Consider the following 21,148-nt stretch of genomic DNA (forward strand, 5'->3'; position numbering starts at 1 on the left):
GGTCCGCAAACCATACTCGGGCCGGCCAGAACGGGGCTACTAGTAGTAGACTGACCCCGTCCCGGCGGACCCTCTCCAGAACTCCTGGTAACAGAGCAATCGGGGGAAAGGAGTACAGACGTGACCTCGGCCACGGCTGCACCATAGCATCCAACCCCAGGGGGGCTGGAAGAGTGATGGAGAACCACCGATGACAATGAGTGGTCTCCTTGGAAGCGAATAGGTCCACCTCGGCGCGACCGAAACTCAACCAAAGGAGCTCCACCACCTCGGGGTGGAGTCTCCATTCCCCTGGCCTCGGCCCCTGCCTCGACAGGGAGTCTGCTACCACATTCAAATACCCAGGGAGATACATTGCTCTCAGAGATAGTAGCTTCCCTTGGGACCACAGGAGGATCTGACGGGCCAACTTGTAAAGCCGGCGAGACCGCAGGCCCCCCTGATGATTTATATAAGAGACCACCGACGTGTTGTCTGATTGAACTAACACATGATGGCCTCTCAGGTCTGTTAGGAAGTGTTTCAGAGCCTGAAACACAGCCAACATCTCTAGACAATTTATGTGCCACGAAAGATGATGATCCTGCCACAGACCTTGGGCTGGGCGACCACTCATGACCGCCCCCCACCCTGTGAGGGAAGCATCCGTCGTTAGCGTTATGCGACGACAAAGAGCCCCCAGCACAGGACCTTTGGATAGGAACCAAGTTTCTCTCCACATGACCAGAGCACGAAGGCAGCGCCGCGTGACTTTGAACGTGCGGAGCGGATTTCCCCTCGGGGAGAATCCCTTGGTCCTGAGCCACCACTGTAGCGGTCTCATGTACAACAGGCCGCAAGGTATAACGTTGGACGCTGCTGCCATCAGACCCAACAGTCTCTGAAACTGCTTGACAGTGAGTAGCTGGCCTAGCTTCACTTGTTTCACAGCTGAGAGAATCGAAGCGATGCGGGTCGGAGAGAGTCGCGCCCGCATCGATACCGAATCCCAAACGACACCCAGAAAAGTGGTCTTCTGGGAAGGAGATAATACACTTTTCTTTGCGTTCAGCCTCAACCCCAACTTTCTGATATGAGCGAGGACGACATCTCGATGCCGAACCGCCATCTGCTCGGTCTGAGCTAAAATCAACCAATCGTCGATGTAATTGAGAATACGAATGCCCTGAAGCCTCAGAGGCACTAGTGCTGCATCCATGCATTTCGTGAAAGTGCGGGGAGATAAAGCTAGGCCAAACGGAAGAACCCTGTACTGGTACGCCTCGCCCCCGAAGGCGAACCTCAGGAACTTCCTGTGTTGTGGAAGGATGGACACATGGAAGTATGCGTCCTTCAGATCTATCGTGACAAACCAGTCCTCGGACCTGATTTGAGACACGATCTGCTTGATAGTGAGCATCTTGAATTTTAGCTTCCCTACCGAGCGATTCAATATGCGCAGGTCTAAAATTGGACGCAACCCCCCATCCTTCTTTGGAACGATGAAATATCGGCTGTAATAACCTGACTCCAAACTGGGAGGAGGAACCCGTTCTTTAGCCTCTTTTTGAAGGAGCGTTTTCACCTCTTGTTCCAATACCAGAGCCTGCTCGGGGCCCACCACTGTGTGCAGAACCCCTCTGAATTTTGGTGGACGACACCTGAACTGGATAGCATAACCCTTTTCTACTGTCTGCAGGACCCAATGAGATATTTTTGGAAGGCTTTTCCACTCTGCCAGAAATTCTACTAAGGGTACCAGCCTCTCGAGACTGGCCTCTGGTGTAACTTGAGCAGCAGACGCAGCGCCCTGTAACGGCGCACCGGCAGGGAACAACTGGTCTGACCGCTCTGAGACCCTCCTCAGAGGGAGCGAGCGTCCCTCGGGAAAGCGCTCGCTGGGATCGTCTGTGCCCCGGCATAAAGGCGGGGTTGGCAGAACGAGCCCCTGAGGGCACCGAGGAGGAATGGGCACCGTAAAAAGAGGTGAACACCTTTCCGCCTCGGTGGGGACCACCCTCAGCATCCTGAACGGCTTGGCGTCAGGACTTCTTCTTAGCCGAAGCCTTCTTAGCCAATATAACTGTCCTCAGATCAGTTCTACTGGGAGAAGGCTTCGGCTGAGAGTGTCGCGGCTGAGCCCACTGTCCAGCAGGGGGAGCACGAGACGCGACACTCTGCCTCTGCTGCGCTCTATGTGATGAGCTCGAAGACGGCCGGGGCTGCTCCCGCCCAGCAGCCCCAGGGACATGAACTTTAAGGGGAAGAAACTTTTTAAAAGCTGCAGTTTGTTTCTTTTCTTCTTGGAATTTATCGATAACTGAATTCACAGCATCACCAAACAACCCCATGGGAGAAAGAGGAGCATCTAAAAGAAAAGCTTTTTCTCTCTCTTTAATATTAGTCTGATTTAACCACAAATGTCTTTCTGCGGCCACCAGAGCTGCCATAGAACGACCCATTAATTTGGCCGATTCTCTGGTGGCACGCAGGGATAAATCAGCAGCCTGACGCAGTTCGCGAACTACGTCAGTACTGACCTCCTCACTCTCACTCATGTCCCTTAGCAGATCAGCCTGGTATGCCTGCAAGATTGACATAGTATGCAGACATGACACAGCCTGACCTGCTGCCGAATATGCTTTACCCACCAAAGCCGAAGTGTTTCTTAAAGGCTTGGTGGGTAATGCCGGTGCCTTAAAAGATGACGCTGCTTCGGGGGAGAGATGGCTCGCAAGCGTCTCTTCCACACGAGGCAAAGCACCATAACCATGAGCCTTGGCTCCCATAATATTAGCGTATGTTGAAGTCTGGGGACTAAACACTCTATATGACACCGGTTTTCTCCATGATTTCGACACCTCGGTGTGGAGATCATGGAAAAACGGCAGGCACCGGCGTGGAGGCTGCACACGTGACGGCAAAAATCTCTCATCCAACTTTGATTTAGAAACAGACTCCTGTCTAGTCACTGGCCATTCAATATTAAGTTTTTCAACAGCTCTTGTTAACACCTCCATAAGCTCATCACTCTCAGGAGTGTGGGGTGGCGAATCCTCCACATCTCCCTCAACACTAACAACATCAAGTTCCTCAGAACTGGATAGCTGCAGCAATGGTGCCTCAGCCCGAGCGGAAGAAACCGCAGCGCGTGCTTCCGAACCCGGGACTGAGGCACTGGATCTCACAGGTGAAGGGAGAGATAAGGCAGAGCCCGTCTCAAACCCCGCTGTGAGATCCATCTGCGATCCCCACGATAAGCGCCGCCGCTCTGCCTCGGCAGAAGCGGGACCCGAACCGCGGGGAGCGCGCACCGAACCGCTCTCCTCAAAGAGCGATCGGCGGGAGCGGAGCGTCCTTAACGGCAAACGCTCGCAATGCTCACAGTCTGCTCCCTCGAGAGCAAACTGGGCATGCTGAACTCCCAAACAAACAACACAAAGATCATGTGTATCCCCGCTCGTTAAATAACGCGAGCAGGGAGGAACACACTTTCTAAACTGCTGTTCGTCCGCCATAATCTCTCAATATATATATATATATAGGGATAAATTGTTTGTGTGGTGCAGGGTATGTAAGACAGACAATATCACACAGGGACAGATTCACATGTAGCGCGACTGAAAGCACAGAAGCTAATGCGCTTGTGTTTTTGGGGTGCTTTATAGTTTCCTGGTCGATGACGTCACCCGCCTATGACGTTTCATCTCTCCATTGGGCTGATTCCATACGTGCTTCATGACGCACAACGCAGGGGCGTTCCCGCAGCGTTTGACGCAGCTCGAAGTTCCCTTGAAAGGGAACAATATTTCTTTGCCAAAAGACACATTAGCTCTAACTTCCACTTTGCAAAAAGCTTTTGGAAACATTTAGTTTAACTTTGAAGCCGTATTATATATTTTTTATTTTTTAAATAAACCATTATTTGTAATAATGTTTTACAATATTACAGTTTTTTCTTTATTTTTGATCAAATAAATAATGCAGGCTTGATGAGCATAAGAGACTTCTTTCAAAAACATTCAAAATAGTAGTTTCCCAACTTTTGACCGGTACTAGGCTATATTTATTAGGGCTGTAACGGTACACGTATTCATCCTGAACCGTCACGGTTCAGGGCATTCAGTCAGGCGAAGAATACAGTCAGTCACAGGCCGATCCACACTCCAATCCAGAAGGGGGTGCATGAGGTAATGCAACGCTGCCTGCTAACCACCGTAACAGAAAACAGAGCAGAAGAAGAAGAGATGCTATGCACCAACACAAAACAAGAGTTCAGATGGCATAAAAAAGAGCTTGCTAGTAGCCTACAGTGAGTTTTGATACATTTTTGTGACATGCTCCACAAGCTTCACTGAAAGGAAACCAGGACGGCAGAAAGCGGCATCCTGTTTGTTTTCTTTATTTTACAAAAGCACAATGATTTGTTTTTATTGAATAAATAAAGATTAGTTTTGTCCTTTTCCATCTTATTTATAGGCCCACTAAAGTGCCTCGGGAACGCGCAGCTTTGTATGATGCATTGACATAATTTCCACTGAAACAGGAAGCTAAGGTAAGACATATTGAATGGCTCATATCAAATGGTGGTGATGTCATAAAAACCTTGATCCATTTTAGCGGAAGAGAGGCACTGTAAGTTTTGAATGCTTATTTCTCCTAAATGTGAATTTTGTCATTGTTCTGGAACACGCCAGATTATTCATAACCTTAAGGCTAACATATTCATACTATAAGCTAAAAAACTTACATTTTGATTTCAGGGGGCCTTTAACAAAATCCGTATCAAAACCAGCTACAGTATAACTGATGGCATCCTGTTTATATGTTTACTTCCCTAAGGAGAAATCTTTCACAATATCACACAAGTTTGACAGCAGGTGAGAGAGAACTGAGAGGTCACTGAGTTTACATTAGGAGACCCTTTGGGGTTTAGGGGCCTAGGGCAAAACATCTGCCAGGTTCCCAATATGCTCACTAATACACAATAATAATGCACAGTTAAAACTAGACACAGTTACGCCCACATACAGTCAATCCAACAAGCATGCAAACAAATTTGAAGATGTAATACATCTAGATTCTAGACAATCGTGCCAAATCTCCTGCCGTAATTCACTGATCTTCAATTTTACATACTGAAGAGTGGACTAAATAAGCAGGATGAGACGCAGACACTATTTATTACCGCAGACAGCCAACAAAGAGCCCAGCATCTCAGAACAGAATCAACTGAGACACAACACCACAAAAAACACAGCCAACGCACAGGCTAATGTCAGGAAAATCAAGCACAACCCTGCTGTCTTTATCACATCTGTGACCGAGGCTGAAGCTACGCCATAAACTGTGACGGATGACTGTGGCACAAGAAAAATTTAAATCATGCCACTTTGATGATGCTTGGAAACAGAACAAGCAAATATGTCAGTGCATTGTGGGCCGAGTGCAAAATGATTGTGTAACGTGTTTCAAACAAGAGTTGAAAGTGAAATTGTATCTTACCTTTCCAAAATCTCGAACGTCAAACAAATCGAAAGCCTCAAACAGCTCGCTCTTCTTCATCCCGAATATCTCTGAGCAGGCGTGCAAAAATGTCCTGATGTTCTTCAAGCAGAGAAACTAGACAGAAATCAAAGGCATATGTTATATTAAAGAAGCATATTTAATATTTAAATTACCTTTAATGTTAATATTGCTTTTGAAGTACCATTTTGTATCAACATCTGATGAAGTGCTTTTTTTACAAGCATGTTCTAACTATATATTTATTTCAAATGAATTATTACTCATGAACCTAATCTAACAAAAATATTATTTGAGGATATTATATTGTTTATGAACTTTATATACATATGCATTTACATGATCCTAGCAGTCATAAAAAATATTGAAATGAATGAATAATGAAAACTTTTGATTTTTTTTAAACTATGCCATTATAAAGTCAAATATTATATTCCTACATTCATACATCCTATTCGTATTTATATAAAAAACATTAGTTTTCTTTAAAACTGCATACATCAAAATAATAGTCACTTTTTAAATAACATAAAAAAGAGGAAGTTACATCATTTACATCGTTTTGAGAAGCCGGGTTTGCGAGTTAGCAAAAATTCTACATTCTTTGTCTGAGAGAATGTTTTTAAATCTCACAAAAATTAGCTTTAAAAATCACCTTACCAGAATAAAAATGAGTATGACTCAATATTTTTGTCCAACATTCCTCAATTCAATTAAAAATGAGAACTATAACTACAAAACCACATTGGAGAACAAGACTAACCACAGAGTTTTTCATTTAATTCTCCATTCTTATTTCATGTGATACCTGCTCTGAATCATGACTAATGAGTTTACCAAACAGCAAACGACTGGCGAACATTTAAACACATGTATTTATAAAGTGAAATTAGAGTCTAAAACACAAGCCGTTGCATTAAGCTGACACCTGTGTTGACTCATGACCACAGCTCAGTTACAAAACGGATACTTTATCAGAACTCTAGATCGTCTGACCACAAAACTCCACGCTAACTGCAAGCTATCAAAAACCATAACTCACTGAATCATACTAAAGATTTGAGTTCTTGTGGTCTTTTGAGTAAAAAATATTACAGTAATGTTATGTAAGTCAGTAATAGTATTACTAGTGAAAGTATTGGCATATAAGTCTGCAGTATTTATTTATTTTAATTTTTTTGCATTATGTTAGCAATACTATCAATGTTCATTATTGCATAAAAAATCATCCAGTTAAAAGATAAAAATACTAACCATCGGATACTACCCACACCTGCTTACCAGTTATTAATTTATAACTAATAATGATTTATTTAAATGATCCCTTATTAATTTTATATTTATTATTAAAAAAATTTGAAAGTATTAATAAAACATTAATTAAAAAACTAAGGTAACACTTTACAATAAGGATACATTAGTTATCATTAGTTAACTACATGAACTAACAATGATGAATACTTCTAATCTCAGTTAATGTTTATTTCAATATTTACTAATAAATTATTCAAATCAAAATATGTATCTGTTAATATAATTGAATGGACCTGAGATAACATGAACTAACAATGAACAGTTGTATATAATCAACTAACTTTATTTACTTAACTGTTTCATTAACTAGCAAAGAGTAGGCTAATACATACTTTAACGTATGTATTGCTCATCGTTCGTTAGATACATTAACTAATATTAACCGATGGAACCTTATTGTAGTGTTGCCAAAATAAACAATCATTTTAATGAAATTTTAATATATAACTAAAAAAATATTTACAGTTTTGTTTGTTTGTAAAAAATTACATCACCACACCAATCGGTACAGTACTTAGTATACACTTAAAGGATTGGAATTGCATATTGCACAAAAAAAGTTAGTTTTACTGTTTTGTAAAGTTATGATCTGTAATTTCCTTTCCCAGTAAATGCAAATTGCCTAAGTGACATCAGACTGGAAATTTTCATCAACAGTGCAGCAATGTGTTCTCACAATAACCCAGAAAACACTGATTTTGATCTTAATGGCTGTCCTGTTATGGTCTGCAGATCAGCACCTTTACCCTCTCGCTGGGCACGTTCACAAGAATGTGTCCGTTTCCACCAGTTATATTTTCACCCGCCATCTGTTGGTGGCCGTGCGTCGCCTGTCAAGCTCTTGTAAAAGACTTTGACATCTTGCTTCAATGCCAAGTTTCTATCTTAAGCAACAAGAGGAAGTGAACACATCAAGAGTCTTGTGTGGCAGCTGCACCTGTGATTTCTTGAAACACAAAGTGATCACATTATCATGTAAAACTATAATTTCTGAGACCAAGGACACTAAAACTGAAATCAGACTCGTACTCTGGCATTTAATGTGTAGAAAACATCAGTCTGGTAAATTCATAAGGAAAGCTTTTTCTTGCATACAAACTAATAAGTCTTATCTGTGAGAAGCTTGCCGATCAAAAGCGACACATGCACCGCCTCTCAGTTCCCATTCCCCCTCTACAGATGACTTAACCAGAGGCCTAGGGCTGCACTTATGCACAGATAAGACAAGCAAATGTTCAGCGAGCAAATCTATTTGACTGTTTACATTTGTTTGGTTTCAACACATTATCAGAAAGGCACATCTCGCGGTTGCCCTGAAGTCTTTAGGAGTCCAGCAGGGTCTGAAGGAAGCTAGATAGAAACAGAGAGGAAGAGGAAAAGAGAGCGAGAATAAAATGAAGACAAACATTTAACACACATCATGTGCCTAGACACTTTCAGTGCTGTTTTCTGCATTACAGCTGCTTCTGACCCGTCCTGCTCAACCAAACATGGCTTTTAAATCTATCCTGGTGGATAACTGCTCTCTCATCTACTACTGCACAGTCAGATCTCTGCGGGAAACTCAAGAGATGTCTTTTCCTACTTCTCCTGAAGGGCGTACTGAGACTAATACTGAATGGATAGCATTTCCTCCATAATTTCATCCATGTGTGAAACAGAAAGCTAGATGGCTTTGAAGATACTGATTCAGTTTTAAAGGGGACATACCATAAAAAATGTAAGGATTAAGTAAAAGAACGTGATATACTATGTGTAGAGTACGGTTGGCAATTGAGAATTTGAGATTTGTTTTCTGCAAAGCTAATGACTGCTTGAGACAGGCTCAGATCAAGTTGTTGACCTGTTCATACTTAACGATTAGGGTTGGGGTTTTAAAATAAATTAATAAATAAATAAAGTTGAGTTAACTTAAAAAAATAATGCAACCTATCGCATTCAGATTTTTAAGTTATCTTAACTAATTTGCTCTAGTTAAAATCAACTTAAAGGGATAGTTGATAAACTTAAGATTGAGCCACTGTAGTCACTTGGACTATTTTAACAATGTCTTTAATACCTTTTCGGGGCCGGCAGCTTCCAATCCCTTAGAAGCCTATGCAGGAGTGATCTAGCTCTCAGATTTAATCAAAAATATCTTAATTTGTGTTCCGAAGATGAACGAAGGTCTTACGGGGTTGTGTAGTTGAGCCAACTACAAAAAATTCGATAAGTTGCCTTATTTACAACTTAAATCACAACAAGCCGATTTCGCCACGATAAGGGGGTTTTGTCTGGGACAGCAAAAAGTCAAACCCCCTCGGTTGAAATCTCGTTCCGGTTGTTCCACTCGCTACGGTCCCCAATGCCCTCGCCTGAAGTAGTAGGTCATCCTGGACGTTTCGCCTACTGTTTTAAGAATACTATGCATTCGAACATACTACTCTGTTGGCATACTTTTGTTTCACATGCTAAATAGTAGGGGAGAATTCAATTTCAGATGCAGCAAGTGTGAACTATGCTGGTAGTTTCCAAATGCAAAGAGGTTAGCTAATCATAACAGAGCTATTTCACATGCAGAAGTCTTAAAGGTACAGTAGCAAACACAACGTGTCTGAAAGTCAATGAAACTACAGCACATTGAAACTCTTTTAGTGCAAGAAACCTAAACTTATAATAAAATGCTATAAAATGAGGATTATATGGCTCCTTTAAAGTCCAAGGGCAGAGTGAACTGCTCACACCAGTATAACTTTCAAGATGAAGGCTGAAGCTTTAAAATTATTCTCTTGAAATTGAATTGAAGTCCTGACATCCTCTTAACAGCAATGGTTCCGACAGCACAAAAAAAAATCATTCAGAAGAATAAGGAAGTCAAAGGTGTTGTAAATCAGTGGCTTCGGGCATTTTTACAGTGTTACGTCCTCTGTGGAGAGCACCAACTGTGAGCCGTGTGCAGCTTTTACCCTTGATTTAACCAAGCAGATAGCTAAACAAGCTGTCTTGTCAAAACAATGAAGCATCAGTCTGCAAAGAAGCTTTATTAAAACTGCGTGCAAGAGAGCACTGAGCATCAACTTGACAGTCGGCAGCATGCTAGCACTGAAATGTTCTCCATAAATATGCATTCAATACATTTATGAGCTCTATTTATCTGACATTTTATGAATTGTAAATGTAGTCTGTAAATGCTCTCCAAAGCCGCTTAACAACTGATAAAATCTCCATTTAGCACCATTTATGCTAACAACAATGGTGTGGTGCAGTGGTAGAGGGGTTATGGGCCATTCAAAATTGAACTGAGAATGCCTTTTTATGTTGTAATTAAATTTCGGAATTTGGACTGGGGTAGAAAACAGCACACAGAATTGCCCTTTGAATTTGAATGTAATGAAGTAAAGATCAAATTGAATAAAATGAAAAGAAATTAATATAAGTGTAATTTTAAATAGAAAATCAAACTGACGGATGGATGGATGGATGGATGGATGGATGGATGGATGGAGTGATGGATGGATAGATACTGTCATTCCGATTCAAATTTCAATTAAACTTTCTATGGGGTGTGGCCAATTCAGTTCACATTCACACTCATGGTTTCAAAGGGAGTCAATTATTCCGTTCAAAATGTAGCACAACCCTGTTGGTTACAGATCTACACTAACAGCTAAAAAGGTACAGGTTCAAAGTCATTGATTGTATGAACTATCACCATCCCATCATACCCTTCAGCGCTCCAGGGAAACTGTCCCTGTATGGGCACCGTAAGTCACTTTGGATAAAAGCTTCAGCTAAACATCTTTGTCAGACTATCTATTTACCTAACCTAAAGGTAAACCTTACATTTTTGTTAGCATCTTATAGGATTCTATATAAAATATTTCAGCTGTGCCAAGCATTTTCTCATAGCAGTTTGGTGCTTAACAAAGCAATATTCTAACCCCCAAGAAATCGATGTTGACCTTGGATACATGCATTCTATAGATTTTCTTAGCATATTTCCGATGCAACAACTGATTGTTCTTATTAAGTATGGATGCTTGCTCTGAACCGCACATGGCATCGCATTTTGTAAAACGGACAGGAGAGGCAGAGGATAAACACTGGCTGGTGGCTAAATTGTCATCACTGGCAGATCCGTGGTAAATTGCCCTTCACAGGGCAGTGCACACGGGTTACTGCACACCACACTGGGAGAAGTGAACCGTCAGGTCAATGTGAGAGATGGTCAGTATCACAAAGCCTGTGCTACTACAAACAGATACACATAAACATATACAACAGAACACACTACAAGAAATACTGTTTCCCACAATGCACAATGGTCCTTCCATTCTGAATAGCCCAAAAGTAATATCAACTCCCATCATTTTTTTTAGAAAAAGAAATACACATCTAGACACCACTCTCTAAATTAAACATAAGGTCTAACAACTGCACACTTATTGTTATTGTTTAACGTACTTTTTTATTTTGAGTACGTACTATGATATGTGTGTGTGCATGTAGTTCCATTTACAATAAAAAAGACTAAATTAAATACAATCAAATGTGATGTCGTCATTTTCAATGTGACATTTTTTACTTGCAAAGAAAACTTTCAACAATATTTTACTATAAAAGTACATGCATTGCATACAAGCATAAATTATTGTAAAATTATAGTAAATTATAGTTCTATATTTGTACTGTAAATGGAACTATACATTACTATAATTTTAATATAATACATGTCACCTGGAAAATTATGACATTTGATTATATTTAATTGAAATGAAGTTTACTAACTATTTCAACAATATTTAATATAAAGGTGCAGGTATTGCCTATATAATTTAATTGGTATATAGCTATATAACGAGCATAATGTTTTGTCCCATAAAATTTACCATAGTATATTTACAGATAACCAATTATTATTATTATTATTGGTGGTGCTAATAGTAGTAGTAGTAGTAGTATTTATTAGCCAATTTTACTGTGGCACCCACTTTTTCCACTAAAATTACAACAAACAAATTACAGCAATATTCCTCCAGAACCCAGACTACAAATCTGATCCTTGCTGTAGGGCGCATGCCAAGTTATGTTTGTGTACTTGTGTAATTTGTAGTTCTAAAGGAAGCATTAGGACTGTTCCCTTCACAAAGAGCTTAAAATTGTCATCTATGACAAATCCATGAGATACGTTTTGGCAGATTGTGTCTGAATGCACTTTAACTGCACTCAAAATGTCAATTTTCTTATTTTATCTCAGGGGCTTCAATTTACAGATGCATCAGCACTTTGAAATGAAATCTGATATTAGTGCTTCTCTGGCATCCTGGTGAAATTCTTCTAGTGCCACTGCATTTTTACAGCTCCCGTTTATGGGCTATTTTTACCTTGACTGAGACAAGATAAAGCGCTGTGATGTCATTGCTCCGCTGAGGATCTACTCTAAAGTAAAGGTTGCAGTACAGCTGCAGGATGTGTGCATGTATTTACGTGAGCACCGCTGACTGATCACTTTCTACATGTAGTCATCATCAAAAAGGTCATTCTGCCATGTGAGCACAAAATAGGATATTGCTGTTTTATTGGCTACTTAAACGGATGCACAATTGGATACTACAATTAAATCTCCTTATTAATCACCATCTCTGTTCACTTTAATGGCATCAGCGCAGACGGTAAATGCTTTTACAATGTTCCGAATACAATTCAAATTTCATAAGAGTGCTGGGTAGGTTTTCCAAACATAATAATCATGGATTTTCTGCAACAAAAGAGCTCTGCCTGAGAATAGAAATGTCTGCCTTCATTTACAAATCCTAATGCGTGCATGTATCCCTTGGTGACCAGCATAATTCACACATTACTGTGCAAAAATCCATCTGCGAGGTTCAAATCTGAACCTTAAATGTGTGATTCACACTGTCTATAGAGAGTATCTTTATTCATCCTGATCCACAACCATTTACAGTAGAGCCTGTTACCTTGGTGACAGAAGGAAAGGTCAGTTTCAAAGAGAGAGAGAAACAGAGAGAGAGAGAGCAATCTGACTGGACCTACTAGACCTTGCAAAGATTTGTGCCTCCTGAAAATGTACATTAATATGCATGGCGTGATGTTTGTGCATAGTTTTATTTGTGTAGCGTGATGTAGTGACTTTCAGTGTTACTACAAAACATTCTTTTGGTAAGGGATCTGAACAAAACTATAAACCTATTAATTATGGCATGTATAACACCGTGCTATTTGTGCTACTGACATGAATGAGGCTTCAAATAATACTTGTGCGCTTACCAATAAATAACCACACACAGAACCTTAGAAACCACCTAGAAATAAACCAACAGCCAGTAACAGGCTGACAATTAAGACTCGTTCACACCAACTTTTTTAAGGGAGCGCTGCAGTTTTGTCGTCTTTAAATATAAATATAATATAATATAAATTTAAATACAGCGCATTGCGCCGTCATGATATTAAATACACAAAATGCACATCACTATACCCAATAAATAATGGCGCGCTTGTTCATTTGCATTGAAGCAATAGCGAAGATTAAAAAGCATTTGCTTAACAGAAAAGACATTGTTATTTTCCAACATTATTTTTTTGATGTTCTTTGTATGTATTAATCTGTCCATCTAAATAATTTTGGGAAAAGGATGAGGACTAAAGATGGCTGGATGAAAGGATTTTGTTTGAATAAGAAATTAACGTATGAAATTCAAATTTTATATACACAAAGTAATCCCAAACTCAGTACATGCACAGATGAGTTTGTGTAGAGCAGCATTTATTGTGAACCGATGCGCTCCGAGACTGAAAACACTTAAAGCTGCAGTAGGGAGTTTTGAGAAAATGTTGTCTCAGCCTGAAAATTTGAAGAAGTACAACTTACAGGTCCAACCCCCTTGCTGTCTGCTGCACTACAGCCCTCCCTACACAGCTCCTCCCCCACAGCGGAGCCTGCCGTGAACGCGCAGGCTAGTAAGCAGGACCACCGATGACGGCGGATTATAAACAGTTATGGAACATTCACTAATAGGGACGAAACATCAACAATATGCTTTACATTGACTATGGCCTGCCCATACTTTGACTACAAACTTGGTCCTTAAATCATTATGTATTTTGCAATACATGTAACTTTATAAGGTTGCACTCATTCTATAATTATAAATAGCTACTAAGATAACGTTAAAGGATTAGTTCACTTTTAAAAAAAACTTTTGCTGATAATTTACTCACCCCCATGTCATCCAAAATGTCCATGTCTTTCTTTCTTCAGTCGAAAAGAAATTAAGGTTTTTGATGAAAACATTCCAGGCTTTTTCTCCATATAATGGACTTCAATAGGACACAAACGTTTCAAGAACCAAATGACAGTTTCAGTGCAGCTTCAAAGGGTTTTAAACGATACCAGACGATGAATAAGGGTCTTATCTAGTGAAACGATCGGTCATTTCAAAAATAAATAAAAAACTTTAAGTTTTATAAGCACAAATGCTCGCCTTGCTATGTTCTGTGATGCACGTTCGTGATCCTGTTCGAACTCGTTCTTCCAAATGAACAAATCTTTTTTTGTAAAAAAGATTCGTTCATTTGGATGAACGAGTTCGAACAGGAGAGTCACGAACGACGGTACGCGCTCGCGCTGTGCAAGAGAGGGGTGATCAGCGCGTACACGAGCGTGATTGACACAGATTATCTGTCTCATATTCTACTTTCAGGACATAATGACAGTTTTAACAAATATTTGTTTACAAAAGCTACCTACTGGAGCTTTAATCTGTGTAATAGAACACAGTGCAGTTCTTCACTATACAAAACATTTTGAACAGATCAATCATCTTTTTATTTTATCTCTACTAGACTACTGTAACTCTTTATACTATGGTGTAAGCCAATCCTCTTTAATGCATCTACAGATGGTGTAAAAAAAAATGCTGCTGGAAGGTTGTTGACAGACAGACGAAGGTTCGATCACATTACGCCCATTCTCGTCTCGCTAAACTGGCTACCGGTTAAATTCATAATTATTTTTTAAATTCTAACTCAGTCTTTTAATAATCAAGCACATTCTTATCTTTCAGATGCAATTTCCATCCACAAACCAAAAAGAACCTTGAGATCCTGTAATTTAGATTGTGCAGCCCTGAAAACCACTCACAACACACATCCGAAACTGCACAGTAAGGCCCTGACATCAATCCTAACATCATGCGACTTTTGCATGAGCAACCACAATCATATTTTCTTCCGAAAATATCTAGTCTCTTATTCCTCTTGTATTGTATCAAAACTTTGGTTTGCTGGAAACCAATGGCCCCCTTCTGAAATGTATAAATCCACAGTCTGACACTGAGAATTAATAAAACAACCCTGGAGCTGTAACATAACTAAAAATGATGGCTGTTTCAAACGTTCAAACACACACATACTGTATGCTGCTCTGAACAGTCTCTGAACCCTTTAGAGTCTCACATGGAAATTTTAACAGGCTGTCTATGTAAAGTACAGTATATGTGTATTATTCAAGGAGGGCAGATTCTCCATGGACACTAGACATAAAAAATTAAAGAATATATTTGAAAAGCGGTCTAGAATCTGTCACGTACATTTTGTAAATCACATCGTATTACAGCGAAAATTCAAAAACCGAGACAGTGTTCAGACAGGAGCTTGTTACTCGACTGTTTCACTGAAAAAAGAGACAGATCTGAGCCACTAGAGGTTCTGATGTTTCAGTCAAGGGTCTTTAGAGGACGTTTAGTTTCATTTCCTTCCTCCATCCCATTTCCTCATTTCCCCAGCGAGCGTCAATGCTCGGAAACTATCTGCCCAACGAGTGGGCGTCAGCATTCGTGTTTCCCCCTCCAACCTAGAGATGAGACAGTGACTATCCGTCATTACAATGACAATGAGTGTGAAATAATCTTTTTTTTTTTTACGTTTTGCACAAACGTTTTTTTACGTTTTGGGTTACGTACAGTATTTGCAAATGTACTGTAGATAACTTCACTGTTTAATGATGAAAGCTTACAAACTTTACTCTCACTGACACCTGTTGATATCTAAATAAAGTTCTGACAGCCTGCCAAACACCTGTTGCCATTTCCTTCCACTCTTCACAAAAGTGCACATGTTAAATGGAAGAAACCCATAACCCAGCCACTGTCTGATCAACGCTGTGCGTGTGAAAGGCACTTGGCTTTGTGGCTTCCTCAAACTTGCACTTCCACATTTCAAACCTGCCCATAAAGCTTCTGTGTTCTAAACCTATACTATAGGCTATGTAGGCCCAGATAGAATCCGCAGACTGCTGTTTCATTTTCTATGCTGATTAGGCTATATAATATAATAATAAATAATAAATAATTTGTTAAAATATTAAAAATAATATAAATCATATAAATAAATTGTAAAATAAATTACAATAATAACGAAAAGAAAAATAAATATTTCTATTTTAACTGTACACTCAAAATCTTACTGAGCCCAAAAATTTTAACAACAGTGAATAATTATGTTAATATATATGAAACTATCATGTAGGCCTATATGTCAATATATATATATATATATATATATATATATATATATATATATATATATATATATTCAGGGATGCACGATTTGGGGAAAATGTCATACTGCGATTATTGAGGTCAATATTGCGATTGCGATGTAGGCATAATAAACCTAAATGATTGATGATAACACCTATAATTATCAATAAGCCATTGATGTCTGGATAAAAATAACACAGTCAGGACTCTGACAGACAGCGCGCACTCTTTTGACTTGTCGCGCATGAAAGGTTTAAAAGCATTTGCATGAATAAGAGCGGGATCATGTAACACTAGCCAAAGAATGACAAAAATAACAGATGCAGCATTAATTGCGTTAACAGACCTAATTTGTTTATTTCATATAAAATCGCAGCATTTTGCGGCATATAATCACATAGGCTTGACATTGCGATTGCAATATGATTAATCGCGCAGCACTAATATATATGATGGCAAAGTTTAATTGAACAGCTATTTGTAATGGTCACCAGCTGGAGTGCCCTCACAAACTACATCTCCCATAATTCTCTGCCTGGACTCATTGGCACTCATTGTTTTCACTTGTGTCTCATCTTCTTGTTTGCTCACCCTATATAAACCTGGTCCTTTATGTAATTCCCTGCGAAGTCTTGTTTAGTGTTACACTGCAATTCCGAGCATTCTCCCTGGTTGCATGTCGCTTGGTTTTTTGGATTTCTTGCCTGTTCCGTGGATTACTCTTTTGCCCGTGTTCCCTGCCTTGTTGTGTTTGTTTGTATGGACTGCCTGCCTGTGTTTGACCCTGCCTATACTTTGGATTACGTCTTTGGATTACCCTGTTCAATAAATACTGCATTTGGATCCACACCTTTGTGTCTCAGAGCAGTTCGTGTCACATGATCCTTCAGAAATCATTCTAATATGCTAATTTGCTGCTCAAGAAACAGTATTTATATTATCAATGTTGAAAACAGTTGTGGAGTTTTATATATCTTTGATGAATAGAAAGTTCAAAAGAATAGCATTTATTTAAACTAGTTTTTTGAACAATGTAAACAGTCTAAGTATAAAAAGTTTTATTAATATATATATATATATATATATATATAATTATATATGTACTGCCATTCTAAAGTCAGGGGTTGTAAGATTTAATATGTGCATACTGTATATATTTATATAATTCGTTTCAAGGTATCTTCCTCAAAATTGCTTGTCTAAATGTAACTGTAAAATATTGTGTAACCCCTCCTTCACACACAAAAACCTCTTTCTTTCCCCGAATAAAAACATTAATGCAGAAATTTCAGGGACGATTTTGCCATTATATTTTAATTACACGGCTATCGTGGGATGAAGGGAAACCCAAAGTGCCCATTGGGCCCCTGGAGGTGCTCTGATGAGGTGGGGACTCCAGCTTTTAGCTTGGTCTCATCGCTGCTTTTGTCTGAGCTGTTCCCCTGGGATGGCTGCGTCTGTGTCCCATGTGCTGTAATGAGTCTTTGATAAAATAGCTGCCAAAAACGTCATGAATAATTCATGCAAGGATTCAGATGTTGCCCTTTAGAGATGGAAATTTCACCTCCACGCTCAAAACACTGGTTTACATAGACCATTTGCTCATTTTCTGTCCCTGTTTTGCATACGTTAGTTCTCTATGGAGTTCTTCCTTTGGTGAATGGAGACACACCTACGTATGTCAGTTCAGATGAAAATCATGTACTCAAAAAAAGAAGCTGTGATATAACAAACCAAATGAAAACAAAGCAGCCTATCTGATGTAAGGAAGGGGATGCCTCAAAGCCAGAACGACGTATGCTGTCAATTTGATCAGATGTCAAACTTCCACAGAATATTTATATAATGTATATAACATTGTGTTTTTTCTAATTGTCAGTAAACAAGTGAACCGTACAAGGCCTGTGTTTTGAAAACTAAAAGCTAATTCTATTGACTTTTTGTAAATGCTTCTTGGAATCCGCTCACTGTGACTGTGCCACATTGACAAATGTAATGCAAAGTGCAAATGCCCCTGTCTAGTTCCTGATCCGTGTGTTTAAAAATAAGGTTTGTTAAAGGTGACTGTGAATATATATTTGTCAGTTCAATGAAATGTCACTGTGTTGATGGCAGCTTTCACCGCATGTGAGGGGGACATGAAATCAAGTCCAGACTTTGAGCAGATGGTGTTAGAAAACACAGAAAGTGACATATTTCAGAGGCCGCTGTTTTCAATAAAGCAGCTTCCCGCAGACACTGAAACTAATCCTGCTCTTACCTGACAGGGTACACAAACGAGACCAGACTAAAACAGCTTTCATCTGACCCTGATCCTGACTGGAACCAAAAAGCTGTAGATTCATGGTTTGGGTCAAACGATGCATCATAGGCTATGTCTCTTATTAGGTTCAATTTACGTCTGTCAAATCGATTTATCGCGATTAATCGCATCTAACATAAAAGTTTGTGTTTGGATAAAATAAGTGCGTGCATATATATTACTAGTATATTTATATGACTATGTCTGTATTTATTATGAATATGTGTGTATATATACTGTGTGTGTGTGTGTGTGTGTGTGTGTGTGTGTGTGTGTGTGTGTGTGTGTGTGTGTGTGTGTGTGTGTGTGTGTGTGTGTGTGTGTGTGTGTGTGTACACAGATATGCGCACGCACACACACACACACACATATTTATAATATATATAAATATAATAATATACATACACACGTGTACATATTATATAAACACAAACTTACGTTAGATGGGATTAATAGTGATTAATCGATTTGACAGCCCTAATACTTTTTTTCATGCTCAGTGCTGGTTGGAATCATTTCACATCATTTTTTTTTTCATAAACAGCTATTTAGACTACAATGGAAAAAATCTCCTTACATTAAATGTGCACTCAGTAATTTTCTGTTTGTGTTTAGCCAGCTCTTATTTATCCTAACATAATAATTTTTAAACTTTATTATTGTATTGTTATGTTTCAAAAAGCATCTTAAACCCTGGCTGAAAGTAGGCTTACTACATATATTAAAAATATTATTATTTTTATTATTATTATTATTGTTGTTGTTGTTGTTGTCATTATTAATAGTAGCAACACAATTGTGTGACCCATCTAGTCAGGTGACCTCAACATTTTGGTGTCTATGAGAAGCCGATCACAATTAAGTTGTTGTTTTTTTATCATATTTTACAAAGCACTGTTTCATTTGTAAAACGTTTCAAATGAAGAAAAATGACTGAGTGCACCTTTACACATCAGTTTCTCTCTCTTCACAGTGTTACTGCATTCCTCACATTCACCAATAGGGGCAGAATTCAGCACGCAAATAACGGTACAGCATTGGCAAAATATCAACTTTCAGTTACAAAATATTTCACGTGCAAGTAGCTATACAGCAGTATAACACCTTTTTCATGCACATAATCCCGTATGTTTCTAAAAACAAATGCGTTTAACTCTGTTATTATAGAGTCTATTATATTCTTACTGTAAACACACAACTTCTTGCCTTCGTGCATCCCTTACCTGTGACATCTGTGGTCTCAGGTTGATCTCCCTCAGGTTGAGGGACTGAGGTCTCAGGTTGTTTAGGAGCTGGCACAGGAGGACCCCATCCCGCAGGGTCTGCGCCAGGTCGAACACCTGAGCGGACTCCCATGTCACCCGATGGTTCGGTGGCAGCACCTTACAATTGATCAGCCATAACGCACACTGTCTCCAATGCTCCATCCTGTCCAGCGATGATTACAAGATTAAACACCAATCCAAAACCAAAGCGCAAGTGGCGTCTCCTCACCCGATGCGCATAGCAGAATCACGGGAGATATAATGAATGGATGGTGTTTCCAGGGTTGGAGCACCAGCGGAGAGTGACTGATCCGTGTGCTGCTGCTCTCCTCATTCGCTCTTTCACCTCTTCTTTTCGTTCTCCCCTCCCTGCGCCCTCCCTCTCGCTCGCTCTCTCTCTCTCGCTCGCTCGCTCTCTCTCTCTCTCTCTCTCTCTCTCACACACATACACACTGTGTCTTCCTGATTTAGATGTTCCGTATATTGCGCTGCTGCTGACTTGACACCCGGAACACCCAGAGGACGTAATATATAGTGGCCGCAAAATGTAGCATATTAGCCACGTCAGGGTGCGAATTATGAGGGGGAATATCAAAACAAAAAAGTGGAGGGGGTTCTCAACTAAGTAGGCTATTCTTTTATAAATAAGTTAATATATTTCAATAGTTTTTTTAAAAGCATTTCAGTGACCATAAAAATGATTTTCAGCTATAGCCAGAGTTCGCTACCTTGCGCTGGCCTGACGAAGTAACCATAGCAACGGTTGCTCGTGCGCTTTCCGTTCGCGTACTAATGCGCTATGACGCAAGTAGTGTGTTCACACTGAAAATTCCAAAAAGAAAAAGCGCACTTTAAATACCTGGATGATGCACTAAATTTGGACTCTTCGTTTATTTATTTATTTATTTATTTATTTATTTATTTATTTATTTATTTATTTATTTATCTATTTGATGTCATTGAGTCACATTACGAACAATGAACATGACAATAGTCAACATATATAGTATACAAATTTTAACAAATATAGACATTGGCTGCATCCGAAATCGCATACCATATAGCCTAGTAGGTGAAAAAACAGTATGTGACAAAAGAAGTATGTCTACATTCACAGTACTCCTAAAAGTAGGCAAACAGTACCCAGATGACCTACTTCTTCCAGCGAGATTCTGAAGTGTGCATATGATGGACAATTTACTATCCCATGAGGCCACAGG

General features: G+C 39.5%; 1 protein-coding gene across 2 annotated transcripts in view; it reads right to left on the reverse strand.

Annotated features, from left to right (window-relative positions):
• The window catches only part of vav3a (vav 3 guanine nucleotide exchange factor a), a 73,315-nt gene extending 52,968 nt beyond the window's left edge, over positions 1 to 20,347 (reverse strand). The window contains exons 1-2 of one of the 2 annotated variants that reach the window (XM_077245054.1): positions 19,887 to 20,347; positions 5,485 to 5,601 (exon numbers count right to left, since the gene is read on the reverse strand). In XM_077245054.1, the coding sequence (XP_077101169.1) occupies positions 5,485 to 5,601; positions 19,887 to 20,090 (321 nt within the window). In that variant the 5' untranslated portion in view covers positions 20,091 to 20,347. The remainder of the gene's footprint in view (positions 1 to 5,484; positions 5,602 to 19,886) is intronic. The other variant, XM_077245055.1, reaches the window with a different exon arrangement.
• Between the last annotated feature and the right edge of the window lie 801 nt (positions 20,348 to 21,148).

Source organism: Siphateles boraxobius, unplaced genomic scaffold (assembly GCF_051911475.1).
Source record: "Siphateles boraxobius isolate OS27281-9 unplaced genomic scaffold, OSU_SipBor_1 26, whole genome shotgun sequence".
NCBI lineage: Eukaryota > Metazoa > Chordata > Actinopteri > Cypriniformes > Leuciscidae > Siphateles > Siphateles boraxobius.